Source organism: Rhodamnia argentea, chromosome 6 (assembly GCF_020921035.1).
Source record: "Rhodamnia argentea isolate NSW1041297 chromosome 6, ASM2092103v1, whole genome shotgun sequence".
In the NCBI taxonomy this organism is placed as follows: domain Eukaryota; kingdom Viridiplantae; phylum Streptophyta; class Magnoliopsida; order Myrtales; family Myrtaceae; genus Rhodamnia; species Rhodamnia argentea.
Genome location: NC_063155.1, coordinates 4,216,981 through 4,237,638, shown reverse-complemented (window position 1 = coordinate 4,237,638; position 20,658 = coordinate 4,216,981). Strand labels below are relative to the sequence as shown.

General features: G+C 41.4%; 3 protein-coding genes across 3 annotated transcripts; all 3 read right to left on the bottom strand.

Moving 5' to 3' along the window:
• Positions 1-268: 268 nt before the first annotated feature.
• LOC125315399 lies at positions 269-829 on the bottom strand. The gene has a single exon (XM_048280123.1). It carries the CDS (start codon positions 827-829, stop codon positions 269-271), a length of 561 nt encoding a protein of 186 aa, XP_048136080.1.
• An 11,741-nt stretch (positions 830-12,570) lies between these two features.
• Positions 12,571-14,828, bottom strand: LOC115744856 (sugar transport protein 8-like). The gene is made up of 4 exons (XM_030680245.1): positions 14,699-14,828; positions 13,909-14,228; positions 13,139-13,765; positions 12,571-13,038 (listed from the first exon to the last, which is right to left on the bottom strand). Exons 1-4 carry the CDS (start codon positions 14,826-14,828, stop codon positions 12,571-12,573), a joined length of 1,545 nt encoding a protein of 514 aa, XP_030536105.1.
• A 1,325-nt stretch (positions 14,829-16,153) lies between these two features.
• Positions 16,154-18,519, bottom strand: LOC115744855 (sugar transport protein 8-like). The gene is made up of 3 exons (XM_048280920.1): positions 18,223-18,519; positions 16,814-17,760; positions 16,154-16,733 (listed from the first exon to the last, which is right to left on the bottom strand). Exons 1-3 carry the CDS (start codon positions 18,353-18,355, stop codon positions 16,275-16,277), a joined length of 1,539 nt encoding a protein of 512 aa, XP_048136877.1. The 5' UTR covers positions 18,356-18,519; the 3' UTR covers positions 16,154-16,274.
• Between the last annotated feature and the right edge of the window lie 2,139 nt (positions 18,520-20,658).

Below are 20,658 nucleotides of genomic sequence, written 5' to 3'. Positions count from 1 at the left end.
TATAATGTCCGAAGTTACGCCTCTTATTAGGACCATTGAATGTTCCGCCAAATGACCTTGGCCTCTTATTATCACGCCTTATATAATCCTGCGAGGTTTGGTGACTTGATCCCACCTTCAGTTCAGCCTCGATCCTTTCTTTCAATAACACTTGCTCCACTAGCTAAGCTCGTTCATAGAGTTCGGGGTACTCTCGAATCCTCGGTGGAGCTAACTACTTCCGGATCTCAATCTTAAGTCCATTCAAAAACCTCTTACATCGACGCTCTTATGTCTCAATCAACCGAGGAGCAAACCTAGAAAGCTCAGAAAATTTTGCCTCATATTGAACCACGGTCATGTCACTTTGAGTCAGATTCATAAATTCAGCTATTTTTTGATCTCTAGCACAATCGGAAAAATACTGCCCATAGAAGGCATTGACAAAGATCTCCCAAGTTACCTCCACACCTTGGGAAAATACGGTGTCCTTGCTTGCATACCACCAATGTTGGGTGTTGTCCTCCAATTGATATTCGGCCAGAGCTACTCTGTCCACATCATTGCAATTTAGCAATCTAAAGATCTTTTCCATACTTTTAATCCACCTCTCGGCATCCTCGGGCTGTCCTAATCCCGTAAACTTTGGTGGTCTTAACTTTGGGAACTGTTCTACTAAGCCCCGCAAACGGTATTCACCTCCTCCAACATTTGTACCAGCTTGTGGTTGCTGCGCTTGAGCTCCTATCGTCGTGCCTAAATTAGCCAAAGCTTGCAAGACTTCGTCAATCCGATTGTCTGCTCCTGCATTCCCGCCTCCACTCGTTGATGACCTTCCGGTCCTTACCATTGTGAACTTTTAGTCCTCAGCATATTGATCCATGCCCAATCATGATCACTATGATAAGCCTTATAAGTAACAAATGTTACTAAAGCCCATGAGTAACCTAATGGTTACTTATTTCGCAACAAATACAACAATCACAAGCATTAGTGTTTTAATTACGCTCGTGTCTTAGTACCCTAAACGCTTTCGCACCTTATCACTCCGGGTAAACTTATGCTCTGATACCAAAAGAGCCGTGGCGTCCCAGATAACCACATTCTAGCACGTTATAGTTTATCCATGATTAGTCCAACTTAGGATAAAATAGTACATGTAGGATTTATAACATTTCGTTACTCGTCATCCGACCTATGTAAACTACATGGACTTAAAGCTAGAATTCAAAGTAAAAGGTTATCTAGAAAAGTCCACTTCTATATCAGATTCATTTACAACAGTAATTATGACTTCCAAAAAAAATCTTCGGCATAGGTGGGAGGTTTGGGATGACTACTCCTCTTTATTTACTTACCGCCGAACTCAAAAGACATCATACGAACTATTTCCCTCCAGCACTAGTCCCCCTCCAAAGCATCTCCCTCAGAAGTGTCGCTTGCCTGCTCAAGGTTCCCCGGGTCAAGTGGCTCATCTGCGTCGCCCAGAGCATAGTACGAGAACGGGCCTATAAGCTGCCCGCCTACGGGTATGTAAACAGCATGGAAAATGTGAGGAACTATGCCGGACACAAAGCCCTCGTCTACCCACAGAGTGAACTCATATACTACTAGCTTCGGTTAAGGCGCATCTAAGTGGATCATGTCGTAGTTCTTCACTTCGTATTCTAAGGGGACTCCGAAGCGACCCTCTGGAGGGGTTGCCATTGTTTTCTAATCCGAAAAGAGAAAATAACACAAGAGTGAGCTCTAGGCCCAGCAAGAAAAACGTCCAATCTCGTGTTGTTCCTAAGCTTATCCCTTAATAGCTAGATCAATTGATTCAAGGCGACAAGGTAACAAACATATTTATATGCAATTTTTCCAATAACAAACGAGTTACTTCAAATCCAAATAATGAATTTCATTGCGCGAGAATCACTTGTTATAAGTCACGCATATGTAGTCGAAATGAGTGATAAATATGTATGTACATGATATCATGAACGCGAGTTCGTCTCGACCGATCCTTTCACCAGCCACAAAATTGATTTAGCGTTGTGACGCCTCCCTCCGAGGCAAATGCCTCCCTCCAAGGCCTCCTTGCAGTGGCCACGGCATCCCCACACACAGCTTAGGGTTAACACAACTCTTTTTCCAAGGCATCCCGAATTACACGTAGAGATTACTCATGTCAACTACATTGCTACTCTATGCCATGATATACGTGAATGTATAATGCGTGAGATATTTTAAATCCAGAACTTCTTTCCTTATGCTACAATTTCTTCTTATGTTAGTCAACAAATTCAAACCAACTTCAACAATAGTAACGCAAGAACTAAAATCTAAGTTAGCTTCTTATTTGTACATCCTCACCTAAGAGACTTATCGTATCGACCTGGTTCTTTGGTGCTCGATCAGCCCCCGAGGGTACATAGCTCTATTAGTTCCCCATACACGCATTCTTTTCTACCCGAAGACCCTTGGAGGTGTTTTTAATTAATCAGCCCGTATCCGGAAAGAACAACATAGCAATAAGAACAACCAACAATACAATACTACAAGCTGCTCAAAGTCTCAATCAATAATTTGTGCATTAGGATAGTAAGCAAGTCATTGGGTTCTATTTGTTTCCCCTAACTGCAGTTCACGGCCACAATCGGTTATTGTCTATGGTTTCACAGTCCTCGTTCACCAACAAGACAATTCTTCATTCCTTTAACCTCCACCGAACAGCATTCCTCTCTAAGTCTTACCATTTCTAGCCAAATACCATTGTGGCGCTCCCTAATCGGTTGTTCATCAAGTCCTACAACTAAGGTCGGTAGTCTTCCTCTTTCAATTTCATCCCAAATCAGTATCCTTAAAAACTCAAGCCCTCTAGCTACTTTCCGCCCAACCTAACATCATCTAATCTACTATGTTCAAACCTCCTAGCAACACTACAAGACAGGATTGAATGAGTTTCTTGCCTTAGTTCCAAGGATGAACAGGAGACAGCCGCTTAGTCTTTCCTATCTTCTTCACGGTCACTTGCGTCTTCCAAGAGAGCGTCGACGGAGCTACCCCAAACCCAGCGTTCTCTCTTCTCTCTCTCTCTCTCTCTTTTTTCTTTTCGAGTGGGTCTTCGACGTGAATGACAAGGAAGATGGGAAGGAGGACTCTTCCCCGTACATGTGTCCTTGCGCATGTAGTAGAGGTTTGGTGGCTAATTCCCTGGTTGCCACACTCATCCACTAATCTTCCTTCTCATTTGCCATAGATGCCACGTGTTTAAGGAAGGAGCAGCTCATTAGGATTAGTTGCATGCTTTCCACGTCCCAAGAGGCATTGCCAATGTCATATATTATTTACGTAATCTTATTAATAAAGTTTAATAACCAACTATGTAGTGCTGTCCACCTCAATGATCAGTCCACAACTCACGTTAACTCAGCCTTCGGTGACCTTAATTGCCCTACTGGAACCCGCAAACAGAACCTCTCCTACATGTCCAGGCTAGAACCGAAGCCGATACTGTTCGGCCCCCTAAGTACTATCGTATAATCTCAACTATTCATCCCTCATTTTCCAGAATTCTTCAAATGTCTTGTTAATTTTCAACTTCAATAACAATAATCTATTCTTTTGGTATAACATGCAAATCCATTAAATATTCTACGAGCCTATGCCAACCCACATCTCAAGAGGAGATCACATGTCATCGCTCGAACTCGTTGGTTCACATGTACTTTCCGCTAGCCCGACTCATGGAGATGTTAATCTAGCTACATGAATCAATATACCAGCTAAGCTGAACAACCTAGCCTGCTCTATCCGAATATACTAGCTAGACTATAAGACAGGGTCGGATGGATTCCTTGCACTTGCCGAAATCCATCATCACGTGGCCGGATACGCAAGCCCCAAAATGCTCGATAATTGTAACGTGGGGCTTCCCTTGCGTACGAACAAGTAATCGCACACGTATTCAAAGTTCCCCACCCTACACGGTTTGGGCGGCTATGTCCTCAACTCATTTCCCTCTTTGCGTGAATCTCCTCATCACAAGTCGGCCTTCAACCTATTTCGGTTCTCTTGACCATTTGAAATCTATCAAAAGTGGGATGTCACATCCCACGCCACGGCTGCGCATACCCTCTTGGAGAGACCCTTCATTTCCTCGAGCCTGTTGACACCCGAATTTTTAATCGGTTTTCTTTAGTTTTATTTTCCAAAATTCATTAAAAATTCACAAAAAATTAAAAAATTATAAAATCAACATTGGAAGCCTTGGCCAAGCATAAGGAACCAATTTGGAACAAAAAATAATTTTTCATGTTTTTCGCATTTTTTTTTAATATTTTCGAAAATAGGAAAATACTTGAAAAATTCATAAAAAATACTTTTCGAGATCGCAAAAATACAGAAAAATGTTCAATATTTTTCTTTTAATTCCTTTTTCATATTGACCTCAAGAAAAATCAAAAATTGAGTTCAATTTTAGGTGTTTCTTCATAATGCCTAAGGTTGAATTTGCATAAAAAATACCAATCGAGTCTTTTTATTTGCAATTTTTGCACATTTTAAGTCTAGACATTCAATTGCAGTCCCTTTGAGCTTCAATTTGATTAATTGCACCCTCAATTGCACGAATTGCGCGAATTAGACAAAAATCCCCAAATTATTTGCGATTAAGTCCCTCAACTTGCCAATTTTTGAAATTAATCTTAATTGAGGGACTATCATGGTAAAATTGGACTGTCACCCTATGTTTTCATACATTTAGAATTGATTGGAATGGGTCTCATGGTCCAATTTGGTCAAATTGACACTCAATTGAACTTTTCCCTAATTTGGGCAAATTGAAAAATTTGGGGTTTTCATGTAAATTGATGGGAACTTTTGGGCAAAACTACTTTTTTAGATAATATTCAGGCCCCTGAGTTCAATTTTGAAATTTAATTGCAAAAATTCCCAGCCAATTTGGTTTAATTTTGAAATTTGCATAAAATTCACCGTCTGCAACCGGTTCGGACCGGTCCGACTGCCCGGTCGGACCGGGCTGAACCGGTCCGAACAGTACTTCATCTTCCCCAAATTCACCCGTGCCATTTGCAGGTTCAACGATGGACTTTGACGATCAAATTGGAGTTCAATTCGTGCTTAATTGGATCAATAGAGGTGGGGCTTTTGTTCGTCAAGTCAAGATCCGTCGATTGCCACCGGCGGCACGGCAATGATGGCCGCCGGAGCACGGCGGAATCGATAGTCAAAGTTCCCGGCGACCGAAAGTCAACCATTTCAAAACCAAGTGCAATTCTTGCTCGTTTTTGACTCAACGGACGTCTAATGGACTTGGACGGAATCCTAGTGATTCCGTCACCGTCCGGCGGGCCTGAAATCACGTGGGCGCACGTGAATCACCCTCGGCCAGCTCACGCCCGACGCGCCAAATTTCAAAAGCTCACTATAAAAGCCCGAGGAGGATTCTAGAACGGAGGAGGTTCATTAGGCTCACCGGACTCAACAGAATAGAGAGAGAGTGAGCTAGAGAGAGAGACGAGCTCTCGCACGACGCCATCGCCGGAGCTTCAAGCTCGGATCGCAAGCTGCTCGGCCGGCCATTTCAGACCACATCAAAGTGCCGATTCACTTCCAGAAGTTTCCTGCTACTTCGGAGAAGCGATCGCACTCGATCAATTGTCCGAAAAACTTCTAAATCGGTAAGTCGATCTCTCAAACTCAGCTCGGCACGTTCATGGTATCTTACTGTTTTGAACACGATCATCGCAATTGCTGTGTGCGTTTTGGCTCTTGAACGTTGCTGATCACCTCTGCATATTCATTCTACTTCGATTTTGCATAAAACCTACCAATCGAGTCGTCGAAATCCAACCTCCATGGCCGATCAACGACGAAGCCCGTCTAGGAGATCCTAGACCAAACCAGGTCAATCGGACCTGCGGGTAAGGTTTCTAAACCTCATTCGAACCGATCCCGTGAATGAATTTAATAGTTATGCTCTAAATCGTATGATTGAGTTACGCAATGTCGCGACTGTGTTTCGTCTGATATTCGCGATTCCATGGATGAAATGCTGTGATTCTTAGATATGTTAAACTAGAGGTTGAGACGAGTCGATAGGATTTGGTTTCATGAGATTTGGTCAAGGATTCACCGTTGGATCGTCGCCGGAAGCTTCCGGCCGTCCATTGCGTCGTTGGCGGGAGGAAGAAGACGAAGGCGACGTGTCTGGTCGGCGGGTCAACATGCTGAAGTGGCGAGCTGTGGTTGGTCCAGCTCGGTGCCGAGTCGGCTCGTCCGTTGAGCGAGCCGGTTGACTAGGATAGATCGACGGTCGAGATAATTAGTTTAGTTCAATTCTCGACCGTCCGATTAGATTTTAAATAATTCGTTTATTAGATTAGAAAATAGAAAATGCAAAACGGTGCCGTATTCCCCGAGTGAAGTGTCGTCGTTTAGTGTGTAGGAGGGATCGACGGCCCGGATCTAATTTGAGTCCCGATCGTAGCCATCGGTACATTTAGGCGAGGCGACGTCGTTTTGCATATAGGGTCAGAAACGTTGCCGTTTTGATTCGGGAGAGATTGACGGCTCGGATCGAACTTCGTGATTTAATCTTGACCGTCTGTATTAGAGCGGTGCGGCGTCGTTTCGTTTAAGGCAGAGTCGACGGCTGAGATTAATTCACAGATTGATCTCAGCCGTCCATCCAATTTTTTGTATATTCGGGATATTAGAAAATAGTTTAGAAAATAGAAAATAAATAATAAATAGCATACGGCGCTGTTTTAGTCGTAGAGGGATCTCTGAGCGGTCGGACCGGGTTGACCGGCCGTTGACCGGGTTGACCCGGTCCGGTTTGTTAATAAAAAATAATAAAATAATAAAAAGAAATTTCCAAAAATCCAAAAAAATTTGTAAAAATACTTAGAAAATTCATAAAAATTCCCAGATTTTCATAAAAAATTTCTAAAAATTTGTAGATCGATTCGGGACTCATAAAGTCTGGATCGAAAATTTTTGAGACTACGAGGGTTGATTAATTTCGATCCGGAAAATTCCCAATATTTTTGAAAAATAAATAAAAATTCAAAAAAAAAATAGAAAAAATTAGAAAAATTCAAGAAAATCACAAAAAATGAGAAATGGCCACATTCAACTGGCCAAATCGAAATTTTGTGATTTTCGGTCCCAAACCCCAAAAATGACCATTCTACCCTTCCGGGCCATCCGCCCCAAATTTTTACCAAATCACCCCGATACCCAAAATTGATTTTTGTGTGGGCCGATAGGGCCATTTTAGACATATTGAACCTTGATTGATTGATTTGATCGATTGTAATGATTTTGATTGCGCATTATTTTTTTTCTGATTGTGATTGATTAGGATAGAAAAATCCCATCCGTATGAATACTTAGATTTTTTTAGGGCCTACCTCACCTGATATCGCATCTGCATGAAATCTTAGGTTAGAAAAACAATCAACATCGGTAACCGAAAGGGCGTCAAATATGAAACTTGGCGTAACCAAATCCCCGGACCCAAAATCTACGGTTTTCGCGGAACCGAACGGTTTCTCCCGACCGCTCGGTAAGGTTTTCCGATCGTACCTTCCAATAAATCGATCGGTGGCGACTCCAAATTGCATGTACATCTCGCACATGCCACCCGACCACACAAGGTCAATTTCGATATTTGAAAAATTTTACCCGACATCGCGATTCGAGTAATGGGTCTTGGGAGAGACTCGCGATCCCCCACACACATATATATATGTCTATAAAAAGGAGGGGATCGGCTCGTTAGCCCTATTCCACCCCCGGGAAGGAAATTTCCGGGAGGGTCGCGACAGAGCCGCTCCAAAGTTCACGACTTTCGGCCTCCGGGATCCCGAGGGCCGGATCCTTGAAGGCCCTCCAAGTGAAGTGCTCCGTCATTGTGGCGGCCGCGGCGGTGCCTGTGTAGCTACGAAAAAAAATTGCTAATACGAAAAAACGACTTTTTTGCGATAAATTTAGCCACGAAAAGTTCGGAAAAATTCGTCGCTAATTGATTTTTGTGACGAATTTTGCCACGAAAAAAAATTCGTGGCTAACACGACGTTGCAAAATTTAACGACAAAAATTTGACTTTTCATCACTAAATTTAGCTACGAAAATCCTAATTCGTCACTAAATTTTAGTGACGAAAACACATTTAGTCGCTAAATTTAGCGACAAAAATTTTATTTCGTCGCTAAATTTAGCGATGAAATTTTCTTTCATCGCAAAAATTTAGCGACGAAAATCTGATTTCGTCGCTAAATTTGGCGACAAATTTAGCTACAAAATCTATTTTCGTCAATAAATTGAGCGATGAAAATTCAAATTTTCGTCTCTAAATTTTGCGACGCCGGCTTAGCGACGAATTTTTTTTCGTGGCAAAATTCATCGCTAAAATCAAATAGCGACGGATTTTGCCGAATTTTTTGTGGCAAAATTTGTCGCTAAAATGTCGTTTTTTTGTAGTGTTGATTACCCCCGAATCAAGCCTAAATAGTGGCTGGACAGCGGGTTAAATCTGCTCAGTGAGACGACGGTGGTGCTCGATGGCAGTAGATGATGTACGCCGGGGCTGAGACAAAGACACCAAGGACACCGAGGTCGAGCTGAGGACACCAAGTACGGAGGACGCATAGCTGTGACGGCCAGTGTACGCACGGATCATTGTTGGGGATGGACCAGCTTGAGAGGGAATTCCCGCACAAATGAGGACTTTCAGGTGGTCAGACATGGTGATGGTGCAAGGACTCGCCAACTAATCTGAGAGGACTTATCCCGTGGAAACAAATTGATTGGCTGGATTGCTTGAGGTGCACCCGTATCCATGAGCGAAGTCTTCGATTGGACTCCTTCCTTGCAGCTTCACGGAATCACTTTAACGTGTATCCTGGACTTGATGTTAGTCAACAAAAGAATTAGAGTGCTAATCTTAATTGACCAAGTTAAAGAAGAAGAGAAAATCCACCAATGGACTTCACTTGTTCAAATCCTGTATTTCTTTTTGTTGAATTGCACGCTAATGCAAGGATACTTCAATGAATCGAGAACAAAAGAACCACAGACCAGGACACCGACTCGAGGAGGTTTGGCTCATGCACGTCAACTGGTTCGCCGTAGCTCGAGGGCGCTAGGATAGTCTGCGATGGTGGATTAGTGACCGATGAACATGAGGTCTTGAAACAGGATCAACGTTCGCGTCAGTGATGATGGGCTCAAAGAAGAAAAAAAAAACTCGTTCTTTGTCTTCTTCTCCTTTTGTTTTCTCCGTCTCTATCCATCTACCTTTTTGTGGGCTATCAGTGAAGGTCCTCACCTCAACGTATTACCCTCCCCTTCTGAACCTGCAAAGTAAAATTCTTCGTCTACCTCTCTCTCCATTTTGGCCATGAGTTATGATGTGAAGCCCTACTACTGAGCAAGAAAACAAAATAATTTGGAACCAAGATTGACAAAGGTCAGTGTTAATAACAACGCTGGCAAAGGAGAAACGTGATTAGTATTGACGATTTCCCCATGATCTACAATGTGGCTGCCCCCAAAGCGAATCCTCCCATCTAGCAGTCAATGAAGGAGAGAATCCTTGACCCTTTTTCCCGGGCCTGCTTCTTTCTCTCTCTACTTTTCTTCCTCTCGAGTGGCCGAGTCTCACCATTTTTTTTTTTTTTGTGCCGTGTATTCAATATTGTGGCCTCCCTCTAAGCCTAAGCCATAAAGCTCTATTTATAGGCAATAAGGATCCTAATCCTAGTCAATGTAGGATTCACTATTGACGTCGGATTTAAAAATTTTGATAAAGAGTCCTAATTCATTAAAACACTTCAATATTTAGTCCACAAGGTGATGAGATGGGCTGGCCGAAGGTTAGTCTGGGCTTAATTTTGCAATTCCAGGCTCAAAATGGCTTTTAATTAATTAAAAGCCTTAAATACTTAAGCAAGCAAAAACGAGCTGATTTAAATTTGAAACTAAGTCCAATACCATTTTAATTTTCGGCACACTCCCCATGCTTGGCTAGATTTTTCATGCTATGCCAACCCCGATTGCTTGTCAAGTTAAGCTCGAATCCTCCACCATCGGTCCAAAGTAATATGCAAATGCAAAGAAATTACTATGCTATGCATAAAAAATTAATTATTTTTGGTGAGAACTAAGACTAATTCTCATTTTTATGGAAAATGAAGGAAAAACAAAATTTATGTGTCAACACGTATTATATAGCTGCATGTCATATCTTCCATGTCATTCATATTCGCCACATCATTATGCCGTGTCATCTTGTCACGTCATTCATGAATACTTCATACTATGTCGTAATTGCCATGTCATTCTTTTATGTCATTGCATTTCACATGTCGTATAGTTAATTTACATTAGCATTGCATTTAATAAAGAGAAAACCCTAAAAAAATTAACTCAAATCACCCATCAAATGATCTTCATGAAAATTAGTACCGAAAGGGCATTGATCGAAAAATTAATATAATCAAGTACCCGAACTCATAATCTTTGGTTCGTTGAAATAAAATAATTTTCCCATTAGTTTATTTAGGTTTCTGATCAACCTATAGTAAATGATTAGTGGCAACTCCAAGATAAATATTTGCATGAAATTGAACTTGAGTTGCGATTTGGTAGGGCATGGGAGAGTCCACATTAGTTTAGTTGAATATAACCTAATAATCCATTAACCTGGAATTTCCTAATTTTAGGCCGGGACAAACAAATCGAAGGTTGGCTCACACAAACACTCATAAAATAACTCACGAAGGAGGAGACCGAATATGGCTTTTCTATATTTCTACATTTACAATTGATTCACCGATATCAAAATGGTTACAAGAAACACCTATTTATAGGCTTGATACATGACTCTTGATCTATCTCTAGATACATGAACAAACACATGTATATATATTGCAATAACTACCCATTGAAATACGAATAGACTCTTGAAAGACTCAACTAATAATGACTCTTGAAAATTGCACTATAACAAAGACAAGTCTTGATTTGTGCTCTGGTTTGTGTATCTGTGTTGGGAGTTGAACGGATCTCCACATGCTGATTGACACTATCCATTAATCGAGACAATATTTATGAATTTGATTTAATTTCTAACAACTTCGACCACCACAACCTCATATTTGGGGGTCATGATCTTAGATTTGGATATTGGGATGTTGTTTGAGAGAGAAACTCTGACGGTGGTGAGTCGAGACTCGAGCATAGTGCTGGTTGACATTGATGCTGGTGGCAATAAGTTGAACTTGGTTTGGGGGTGGTGAACCGCCCATGGTTGAGAGGGCAGTGAGGTGGACCGTGGCAGTTAAGTATGGTTGCTAATAGCGAGGTGAAGCAGCCGGTGGTGGTGGTGACACCATTGTGATTGGTGTGAGTCGGATCTAGGCAGTTGGTGGTGGCGAGGCTGATCAGCCATAGTCGTAGCACCATTGCGGAAATGCTAATGGCCACATGGCTGAGCTTCTTAGTGGTGGTTTTAGATTTTTAGCTTAATTACTTTAATTCTTATCTTTTTTTCATGTGTCCTTACTTTCTTCTTCTTCTTTTTTATTTTTGATACTTCTTTTTTGTCCTTTTTTAATGTGGAAGTTTCTGTCTTCCTAACGTGACATTTGGTGGGTGTTAAATTCACACCGCCGCGTATCTTGAAAAGGGAAAAAAAAAAAAAACACGTCATTTTTTTCGTTAGTCAAATCAACATAATTAATGGATGAACTTAATTACACAAATTCGACAAACTGCGCTATTCAAAGGTTCTAAAACTCGATTACATTTTCGTGATTGGATTTAGTACTTTGGTGCATTTGCCCCTTTGAAATATCATTCTGCATTTCATGAATATATGATGGACATAATTTGCAACTATAACTCATGTCATCTCACATAAAAGAAATAAATTTCAGTCATTTAAATGTATCACGTTTAGGATGTCAAATATAGCATATTTCTTTTTCATCTATCTGAATTAATAAAAAAATTCATTAAAATTTTTAAATTGTTTGTGATTTTTAGTATAGATAATTTCTTCGCATGGTTAACTTTCGCTTGATTTTATATCTAATAATGAAATTAGTTACAGACAAAGTTAACCTAGAAAAAGAACATTCAAATCCCCTATAAATATACATGTTATTAAAAAATATATTATTCCTAGTTAATGCATAAATGATTTTATCTAATTACTTTGATGGGTAAATACTATTAGAAAATATATTATCTTATTTTGAGCAAACTAGCAGTCCTTTGTCCATATAGCCCAAGGTGGCTTAATAATACTAATGTTTTGACATGCGCGTTATAAGAGAAAAAAAAAAAGATCTAGTAAATCACCTTAGTGAGCGGTTGTTCAATCATTTCTAACGTTTGGATAATTTCGGAATGTGCCAAAATTGAGACAAACCTCACTGTTGTATTGCTACATGGATGTTTTTGTCTGAAAGAAACGATCGAAACGGGTCAAAAAATATGTACGTTTAGTTTTTACATTTGTTCGAATGTGTATAACTTCGCCTCTCGTCTCGTCCCGCCCTCACGTGAATCCTACTTCACTTTCGGATGCACTTGCTTCAAGATTACTTCGTCGTCACCGTCGTCGACATGGACCATGTACCGCTTCCAGAACCAGTGTTGCTTCCATACCCTCTCGACCATCGCGTCGATGGGGACGCCCATCGTTTCCGGCAGGAAGAAGAGAGTGAACAGCCCCATGACCAAGATCCACGCTGCGAAGAAGAAGAAGATCCCGGCCCTCATGTGGCATAGCATCGACAGGAAGGCTTGCGCGATGACGAAGGTGAAGAGCATGTTGGAGCTTACGGCGCAGGCGAAGCCCGCAGTCCGGATCTCGAGGGGGAACGTCTCGCTTGGGATGAGCCACCCCAGCGGGCCCCACGACCACGCGAATCCCATCACGAATACGCACACCAGGATGACCACAATTAGGGCTTCCTTTGGGTGCAATGAACCTGTGGGCTTCAGGTCTATCAGAAGGATAAAACCGATCACAATCTGCAGTATCACAGCACAATGCCAATGTCAGTTGTGATATCATAGGAATATTCAAATGAACATGGGACTAGAATAAACTTCTTGTAGATTTTTTCTTCACCTGAGTGAGGAACATTTGAACACAAGCTTGGAGGAGCAAGATCCTCCTTCCCACCCGGTCGACCGTGTAGATTGAGACCAGCGTACTGAACACATTGACGAGACCTGTGATGACAGTGGAGAGCAGCGACGCGTTGCTGCCGAACCCGACCGTCTGGAAGAGGACAGGCGCGTAGAACATGATGGCGTTGATCCCCGTGAGCTGCTGGAACACCTGGAGCAGGATAGCTATGATGAGCGGGGGGTGGCTCGAGGGCTTCAACAGCATGCTGAACGGGTCCTTGACCTGGCGGGCCATCTCGCTCGCTGCCACGATGGACTCGAACTCGGCCATGACGTTGTCCATGCCCCTGATCTTCTTGAGTGTGGCCATGCCCTCCTCGTAATTCTTGCGCTCAATGAGGCTCGTCGGAGTCTCACAGATGGCGAGGGACCCACAGAGGAGGACGACGGCCGGGACCATGGCGAGGCCGAGGGAGACGCGCCACCCGTGAGGGTGGATGTCGGAGGTGAAGTAGTTGACGATGCCGGCGATCAAGATCCCGATGGTGATGAAGAGCTGGAAGCATATGTTGAGCGCTCCTCTCATCTTGGCCGGTGCTATTTCTGATAGAAATAGAGGCACTGCCTGAAAAGAATTGGAAACATACACAGTTAGACAAAATAAATTACAGAAACTACATGTTAAGGCTGCCAAGAGCATTAATATTGCTTGACACAAATCAGCATGTGTCACCATCAAATGGTTAGTAACTTCTACGCAAAACACACCTGATTGGCAAAACCGATGCCCATGCCGAGCATGAGCCGTCCGCAAAGAACCATCTCGATGCTGGTGCCGCCGGCCTGAAGCCCGATCCCAATGATGAAGAAGAGCGATGAGATCTGCACCGTCGGCCTTCGGCCCAGCTCCGTGCACACCCTCGAGGCGACGAAGCTGGCCAAGAGAGCTGCGATGTAGAGCGACGACGTGAAGAGCTGCAGAAGGTGGTTGTCATATTTGCAGTAGTTGTTCTCGTGCACATGCTGCTTCTTCTCGTACACTTCCTTGAAGAACTCCTTAAGGAAGTCATCCATGGCCGTCACACCTCCTGCGTTTGATTGAAATCACACAAAAGAAGTTAAATTAAACATTCTGTTTAGGTATATTACCATCTATTATGTTTTAATCTTCTCCTTTTTTATACAATAACAGCATTTCTTATAAGATTCTAGCAAAAACTCAAACTCTTGTGTCTGCAAAACTTAGCAAAAGCAATCAGTTAAGAAAGACGAATGTGATTCGTTATATATTGACAGATAGTTCTAATTTGTAATGAAATTCTATCATATTAGAGTTTATGTTCCGAAAATCATTTTTTCACGAAAAGATTAAGTTATGTGGTTATTTCTTCGTAGGCAACATAAGACTAATTTACCAGGTGCACCAGATTGACTAGTTTTGGCACCAGGTGCACTTTGATCAAATCCTTGTTAACAATTTTTCAGACCGCCAATTCAAATCTTTTCGTAGATGAGGACAAAAAACTCAAGCGAAAATAAGAAAGGTAGTAAGTTTTACCTGAAATTCCAATGTCATAACCGAACATAAGCCCTCCGAAGGCAGCGACGAACACAGAGACGATTACATAGAACGTGATCTTGCCGTCAAATTCTGGGGCATCCCCGTTATGCATTGCGAACACCGCCATTTCGACCTCTCCTTGAAAAGGAACTCCTCAGAAAATCAATGGATGGAAGGGTGAAAGACAAATTGGCCTAGATGGAGGAGAGGAAAAATTGCACGAAGATGAAGAGAAAAGAGAATGGAGTTTGAGCAAAAGGGCAAGAGCGAGAGAGAGTTTGACGTCCTTTTTGTGATGCTAGGGTTTTCGATTGCTCGTCTCATTATACAGGGGGAAGAAACCATTCGAGAAAGCTCTATTTAACTAAATATAGAGGCAGCAGCAAGAAATTCTTATTGATAAATTTGTGGATATTATTTTAAGGTTGTCCCTTAGGAATAGGAATGCCTATTCATTTATGTCCTCAGATGTTTTCGTTTTTTTAACCTAGTTTAATTTTCTTTTCCTATTATTTTGGATAAATGAAGAAAATTAGTGTCAATAATTTTTTTTTTGGGTCAAAATTAGCGTCATTAATGAACAATGCGAAAGATTTTCCCTGTCCAAAGAGGCTGGCATGAATGACCATGTTAAGATTCCGTTGGACTCTTTGTCCCGATCTCTCTTAACAACTCACAAAGACCAGCACAACATTGTACTAGTCCTTTGTGTTTTTTTTCAGTTTTTGTCCTCGTAATACTCTTCTGAATATGACTCATATTTCTTTCTGTTTCTACCCATTTGAGAAATATCTTTCGTACTCGAAGGACATTAATTTTTATTTTTATTTTTTACTTTTGAACATGATTGTTTTAATACAGCTTTGATTATTGCACACTAAAAAAACATATTTGCTTGTAATGTGCGTAGAAAACTTGACATTATAGCATCAATACGATTTTCTTTGGTATAATATCATAAAAAATTTTCATTATGAAATGTCATATTTTTTCTCTCACAACACACATTATAGTAATGGATTACCAAGTTCAAAAATATGCATATTAGCATACATGCATATAGGGCAGGTTAAGGAACTAGTTTAGCTACATCTTATTGGTATTTGACATTGTATTAGCACCACAAGATTATACGTGAATCTGAAATGATGGGAGTATCCGTTGAGTTTTAATAAATTGGTATATTGGCACGCGTGTTATAAGAAGAAAAAATCTAGTTAGATGACAGAAGTGAACAGTTGTTCAATCATTTATAATAGTTGGATAATTTCCAAATGTGCAAAAATTTAAACAAATCTCACTTTTGTATAACTATGTGGACCTATTTTCCAACGCAGGTTAGGTACACTTCCCCTCATGCTTAGGCTAATCTTTAACCTAAGACTAATGCCTCAAAATATGAGATTGGGGAAGCGAATAGAAGCCTGAACCCGATCTAAAAGTTTAAGCTTGGTTTAGTTCCTAACAAGCTTTAGGTCAACAACTATGTACTTTTAGTTTTTACATACGGTCGAACGTGTATAACTTCGCCTCTCGTCCCGTTCCACCCTCATGCGAATCCTCGCTGCGCAGCTCACTTGACATGGGGATGCACTTTCTCCATCATCACTTCGTCGTCCACATCGACCATATACCGCTTCCAAAACCAGTGTTGCTTCCACACCTTCTCGGCCATCGCGTCGATGGGGACGCCCTTTGTTTCCGGCAGGAAGAAGAGCGTGAACAGCCCCATGATCAAGATCCACGCCGCGAAGAAGAAGAAGATCCCGGCCCTCATGGTGCACAGCATTGACAGGAAGGCTTGCGCGATGATGAAGGTGAAGAGCATGTTGGAGCTGACAGCGAACGCGAAACCGGCGGTCCGGGTTTCGAGGGGGAATGTCTCGCTCGGGATGAGCCACCCCAGCGGTCCCCACGACCACGCGAATCCCCCGACGAATATGCACACCAAGGAGACCACAATTATGGCTTCCGTATGGTTCAATGAGCCTGTGGTCTTCAGATCTATCAGAAGGATCAAGCCGATCACAACCTGCAGCATCACAGCACAAATGTCACCGTCAATTGTGATATCATGGAAAATAAGCTAGTCTAGGTAAATATTTTCTTCACCTGAGTGAGGAACATCTGAACGCAAGCTTCTAGGAGCAAGATCCTCCTTCCCGCCCAGTCGACTGTGTAGATCGAGACCAACGTGCTGAACACGTTGACAAGACCGGTGATGACCGTCGAGAGCAGCGATGCATTGCTGCCGAACCCAACCGTCTGGAACAGGACAGGCGCATAGAACATGATGGCATTGATCCCGGTGAACTGTTGGAACACCTGGAGCAGGATAGCGATGATGAGCGGGGGGCGGCTCGACGGTTTCATGAGCTTGCTGAAGGGGTTCTTGACTTGGCGGGCCATCTCGCTCGCGGCCACGATGGACTCGAACTCAGGGATGACTTCATCGGTGCCCCGAATCTTCTTGAGGGTGGACTTGCCCTCGTCGAGATTCTTGCGCTCGATGAGGCTCGTCGGGGTCTCGCAGATGGCGAAGGACCCGACAAGGAGGATGCCGGCCGGGATAATGGCGAGGCCAAGGGAGATGCGCCACCCGTGGGGGTGGATGGTGGAGGTGAAGTAGTTGATGATGCCGGCGACCAAGATCCCCATTGTGATGAAGAGCTGGAAGCATATGTTGAGCGCTCCTCTCATCTTGGCTGGTGCTAGTTCCGACAGAAATAGAGGCACTGCCTGATTGGCAAAACCGACGCCGATGCCGAGCATGAGCCGCCCACACACAATCATCTCGATGTTGATGCCGCCGGCCTGGAGACAGACCCCGATAATGAACATGACCGACGCGATCTGCATCGTCGGCTTCCGGCCCATCTTCGTGCACACCCTCGAGGCGACGAAGCTGGCCAAGAGAGCAGCGATGTAGAGCGACGACGTGAAGAGCTGCAGAAGCCCGTCGTTGTATTTGCAGTAGTTGTTCTCGCGGGCATGCTGCTTCTTCTCGTACACGTGCATGAAGAACTTCTTCAGGAAGTCGTCCATGGATGTCACACCTCCTGTGTATGATTAAAATTGACTAAAAGAGGTTAAATTAAACATTTTTGTTTGGCTCTATTACCATCTACGACGTTTCAATCTTATGTCACAAGAGCATTTCCTATAAGATGCTAGCAAAAAAAAAAAATACTTGTGTGTCCGCAAAAATATCTGAAAGAAATCAGTGAAGAAAGACGAATGTGACTTATCATTTTCTAAAAATAATTTTAAGATATGCTAAAATATTTAATTGCTAGAGGCGATATTCCGGAAACCACCCATTAAACTTTTGTCCCCCAAATAAACAACAGTTATACGGTTATTTCTTTGGAGGCTACATAGGACTTAGTTTACCAACTAAAACAGACATTTACAGTACTTTTGAACAAATTATTTTTTAGAAATACCAATTTAAATCTTTTACTAGACAATGAACAAAAGTTTTGAATAGAAGTGACCCCAAAAAAAAAAGCAAGTTAAACCTGAGATTCCGATGTCATAACCGAACATGAGCCCTCCGAAAGCGGCGATGAACACGCAGATGATCACGTAGACCGTGACCTTGCCTTCAAACTCCGGGGCATCACCGCCGTGATTTACTACAACAGCCGGCATTTTGACCTCTCCTTGAACAGGAACTCCTCAAAAATCAATGGATGGGAGGGTGCAAGATAAATTGGCATAAATGGAGGAGAGGAAAAATACAAGAGCTGAAGAGGAAAAAAAAATGGGAGTTATCAAAGCGCAAGAGGGCGAGAGCGAGAGCGAGAGCGAGCTTCACGTCCTTTTGAGATGATAGGGTTTTGGTTGCTCATCATATTTTATAGGGAAGAAAACATTCAAGAAAACTGCATTTAACTAAATATGGAGGCAGCAGGAAATTCCTATTGATATAATTTGTGGGCATTATTTGAGCAAGAAATTGTTATTGATAGATTTGTGGATATTATTTTAAGGTTGCGCCTTAGGAATAGGTCTATGCATTTGTATCCTCAGATGTTTTTTCAGGTGGTTTAATCTTCCTTCCCTTTTTTGCGGATAGATGGAGAAAATTAGTGTCATTAATGAATAATGCGAAAGTGCTTTTTTCTGTCCAAAGAGGTTGGGACGACTGACCAAGTTAAGATTACGTTTGACTCTTGTCCCAATCTCTCTTACAACTGACAAAGACCAGCAAAAATCATGGTACTAGTCCTTTGTTTTTTTTTTTTTTTCTATTATATATTTTTTCTATTTTTCTCTTCTTCTTCTTCTTCTTCTTTTTGGTTTCAATATTTTTATTTCTTATTTCGGTTTTTGTCCTTGTAAATACTTTTCTGAATATGGCTCATATTTCTTTCTATTTCTGTTGATTTGAGAGCTATCTTTCATACTCAAAGGACATTAAAAGAAAAGGTTGTTTTGTTAGCTCGTAATTTCTTGTGAGTATTTCATATCCTAAGCTAAGGGAGAAACTATTTCTAACATGAGTTCTTAACATATCGAACACGACATGTGTGAATTTGGATTTTATATGGGGTGATCATGCACGTGTCAAATTGATTTTAGTAAATTTGTTTTCATTTTAGTAAATGTGTTTTCCTATTTTTTGTGAACGGTTAGATTTAAAGTGTAATGTTTTCTTGTTGTTACACGGCTTTTGTGCAAGCTATTCATTTTGCACTCTATAAGAGATTATTACACTCAAAAAGTCATGTGAAATCCAAAATATAATGAATTTGAGTTTAATATCTTACGTGGATAACCCACATATAACGTTATTTTTTTTCCCCCACCATTCAAAATCATCGAATTGGAAGCCAAAACAGCAAATTCCTTTAACTTAAACTAATGGAAAGATAGCATTTGATATTTTCATTCTAGTCTTGAGATAGGATTGAACATTTACCAAAAGTTCATCAGTACATTGAACAAATAAAAAGTTCAAAGACTGCATTGTATATTGGGTTAAACTTTATGAACCACATTGAACAAATTAAAATCTTTAGGAATGATATTGGATACATTAAATCAAAGTTCAGAAATCATTATAATTATTCCATTCGAGACTGCCGTGTGATGATGCTATATTTGGTTTGATTTTCAAATGATGCTTCAGCCCGAGAAACATCTATTAAGGGTTTCTAGGCTGAGGAAGGTGAATCAGCCAAGTGAAAGAAGGATTGGAAAATAACAATAATAAAAAGAAAAGAAAGAAAAGACAGATTTGCATTATGGTGCGAAAATGATGAGTTCGCGCCCATTGATCGTATTTTCCATCCGAAATTTGGAGGAGAGGACGGAAATCTTGAGTGTGTGTAAAAGAGAAAAGCTTATGTGACTTGTCTTTAATTTAGTGTGAGAATAACAACATGTTTTGAGTAAAAAAAAAAGAATAAATAACAAATAATTAAAATTAATGTAGGGTTCACTTTTTTAAGAATTTGTAGCTCATAACCTTACATTATGCTAGCAACGCCCGTGTCTTAAAAGGACAGGATGAGAAAGTATCTCGAAGTGAAGTTCTGATGATTAGAACAGAGCAGGTCCGACCGCCGGTTAACATAGCCAAGAGAATTGCTCAGCAGAAGAAAGAATCATCGAAAGGGTAACTAATTTCTAAGAATAAGAAAGCAAGGTATCTCGTTTCTTGTCTTGTTTGTTCTTTTTTCTTTTTTCTTTTTTTGTTTTTTGTTTTCGAGGATTCTACTTCTGGTATAAGATATTCTTATTCCGACAAGGTCATCACGTAGCCGAGCCCCATCAAGGTGCCAAATGTCCCGTGGACAGATACACGTACTAACTCACATTTGTAGAAAATTAGCCCTTTGTAATAAGTCACTACCCCAGCGATTAGTGATCTCCCCATACTTGCGGGTTATCATAGTCAGGAGAATTATTCGGCAGAAAAAAACAATCGTAAAAATGGTATCTAATTT

Excerpts from the sequence above, each read along its gene's own strand:
- LOC115744855 (XM_048280920.1), bottom strand. The coding sequence starts at position 18,355 with ATGCCGGCTGTTGTAGTAAATCACGGCGGTGATGCCCCGGAGTTTGAA. Across the intron at positions 17,761-18,222 it reads TTATGACATCGGAATCTCAG|GAGGTGTGACATCCATGGAC; the intron begins GTTTAACTTGCT and ends AATCATACACAG. Across the intron at positions 16,734-16,813 it reads TTCAGATGTTCCTCACTCAG|GTTGTGATCGGCTTGATCCT; the intron begins GTGAAGAAAATA and ends GTGATGCTGCAG.
- LOC115744856 (XM_030680245.1), bottom strand. The coding sequence starts at position 14,828 with ATGGCGGTGTTCGCAATGCATAACGGGGATGCCCCAGAATTTGACGGC. Across the intron at positions 14,229-14,698 it reads TTATGACATTGGAATTTCAG|GAGGTGTGACGGCCATGGAT; the intron begins GTAAAACTTACT and ends AATCAAACGCAG. Across the intron at positions 13,766-13,908 it reads GCATCGGTTTTGCCAATCAG|GCAGTGCCTCTATTTCTATC; the intron begins GTGTGTTTTGCG and ends AATTCTTTTCAG.
- LOC125315399 (XM_048280123.1), bottom strand. The coding sequence starts at position 829 with ATGGTAAGGACCGGAAGGTCATCAACGAGTGGAGGCGGGAATGCAGGA.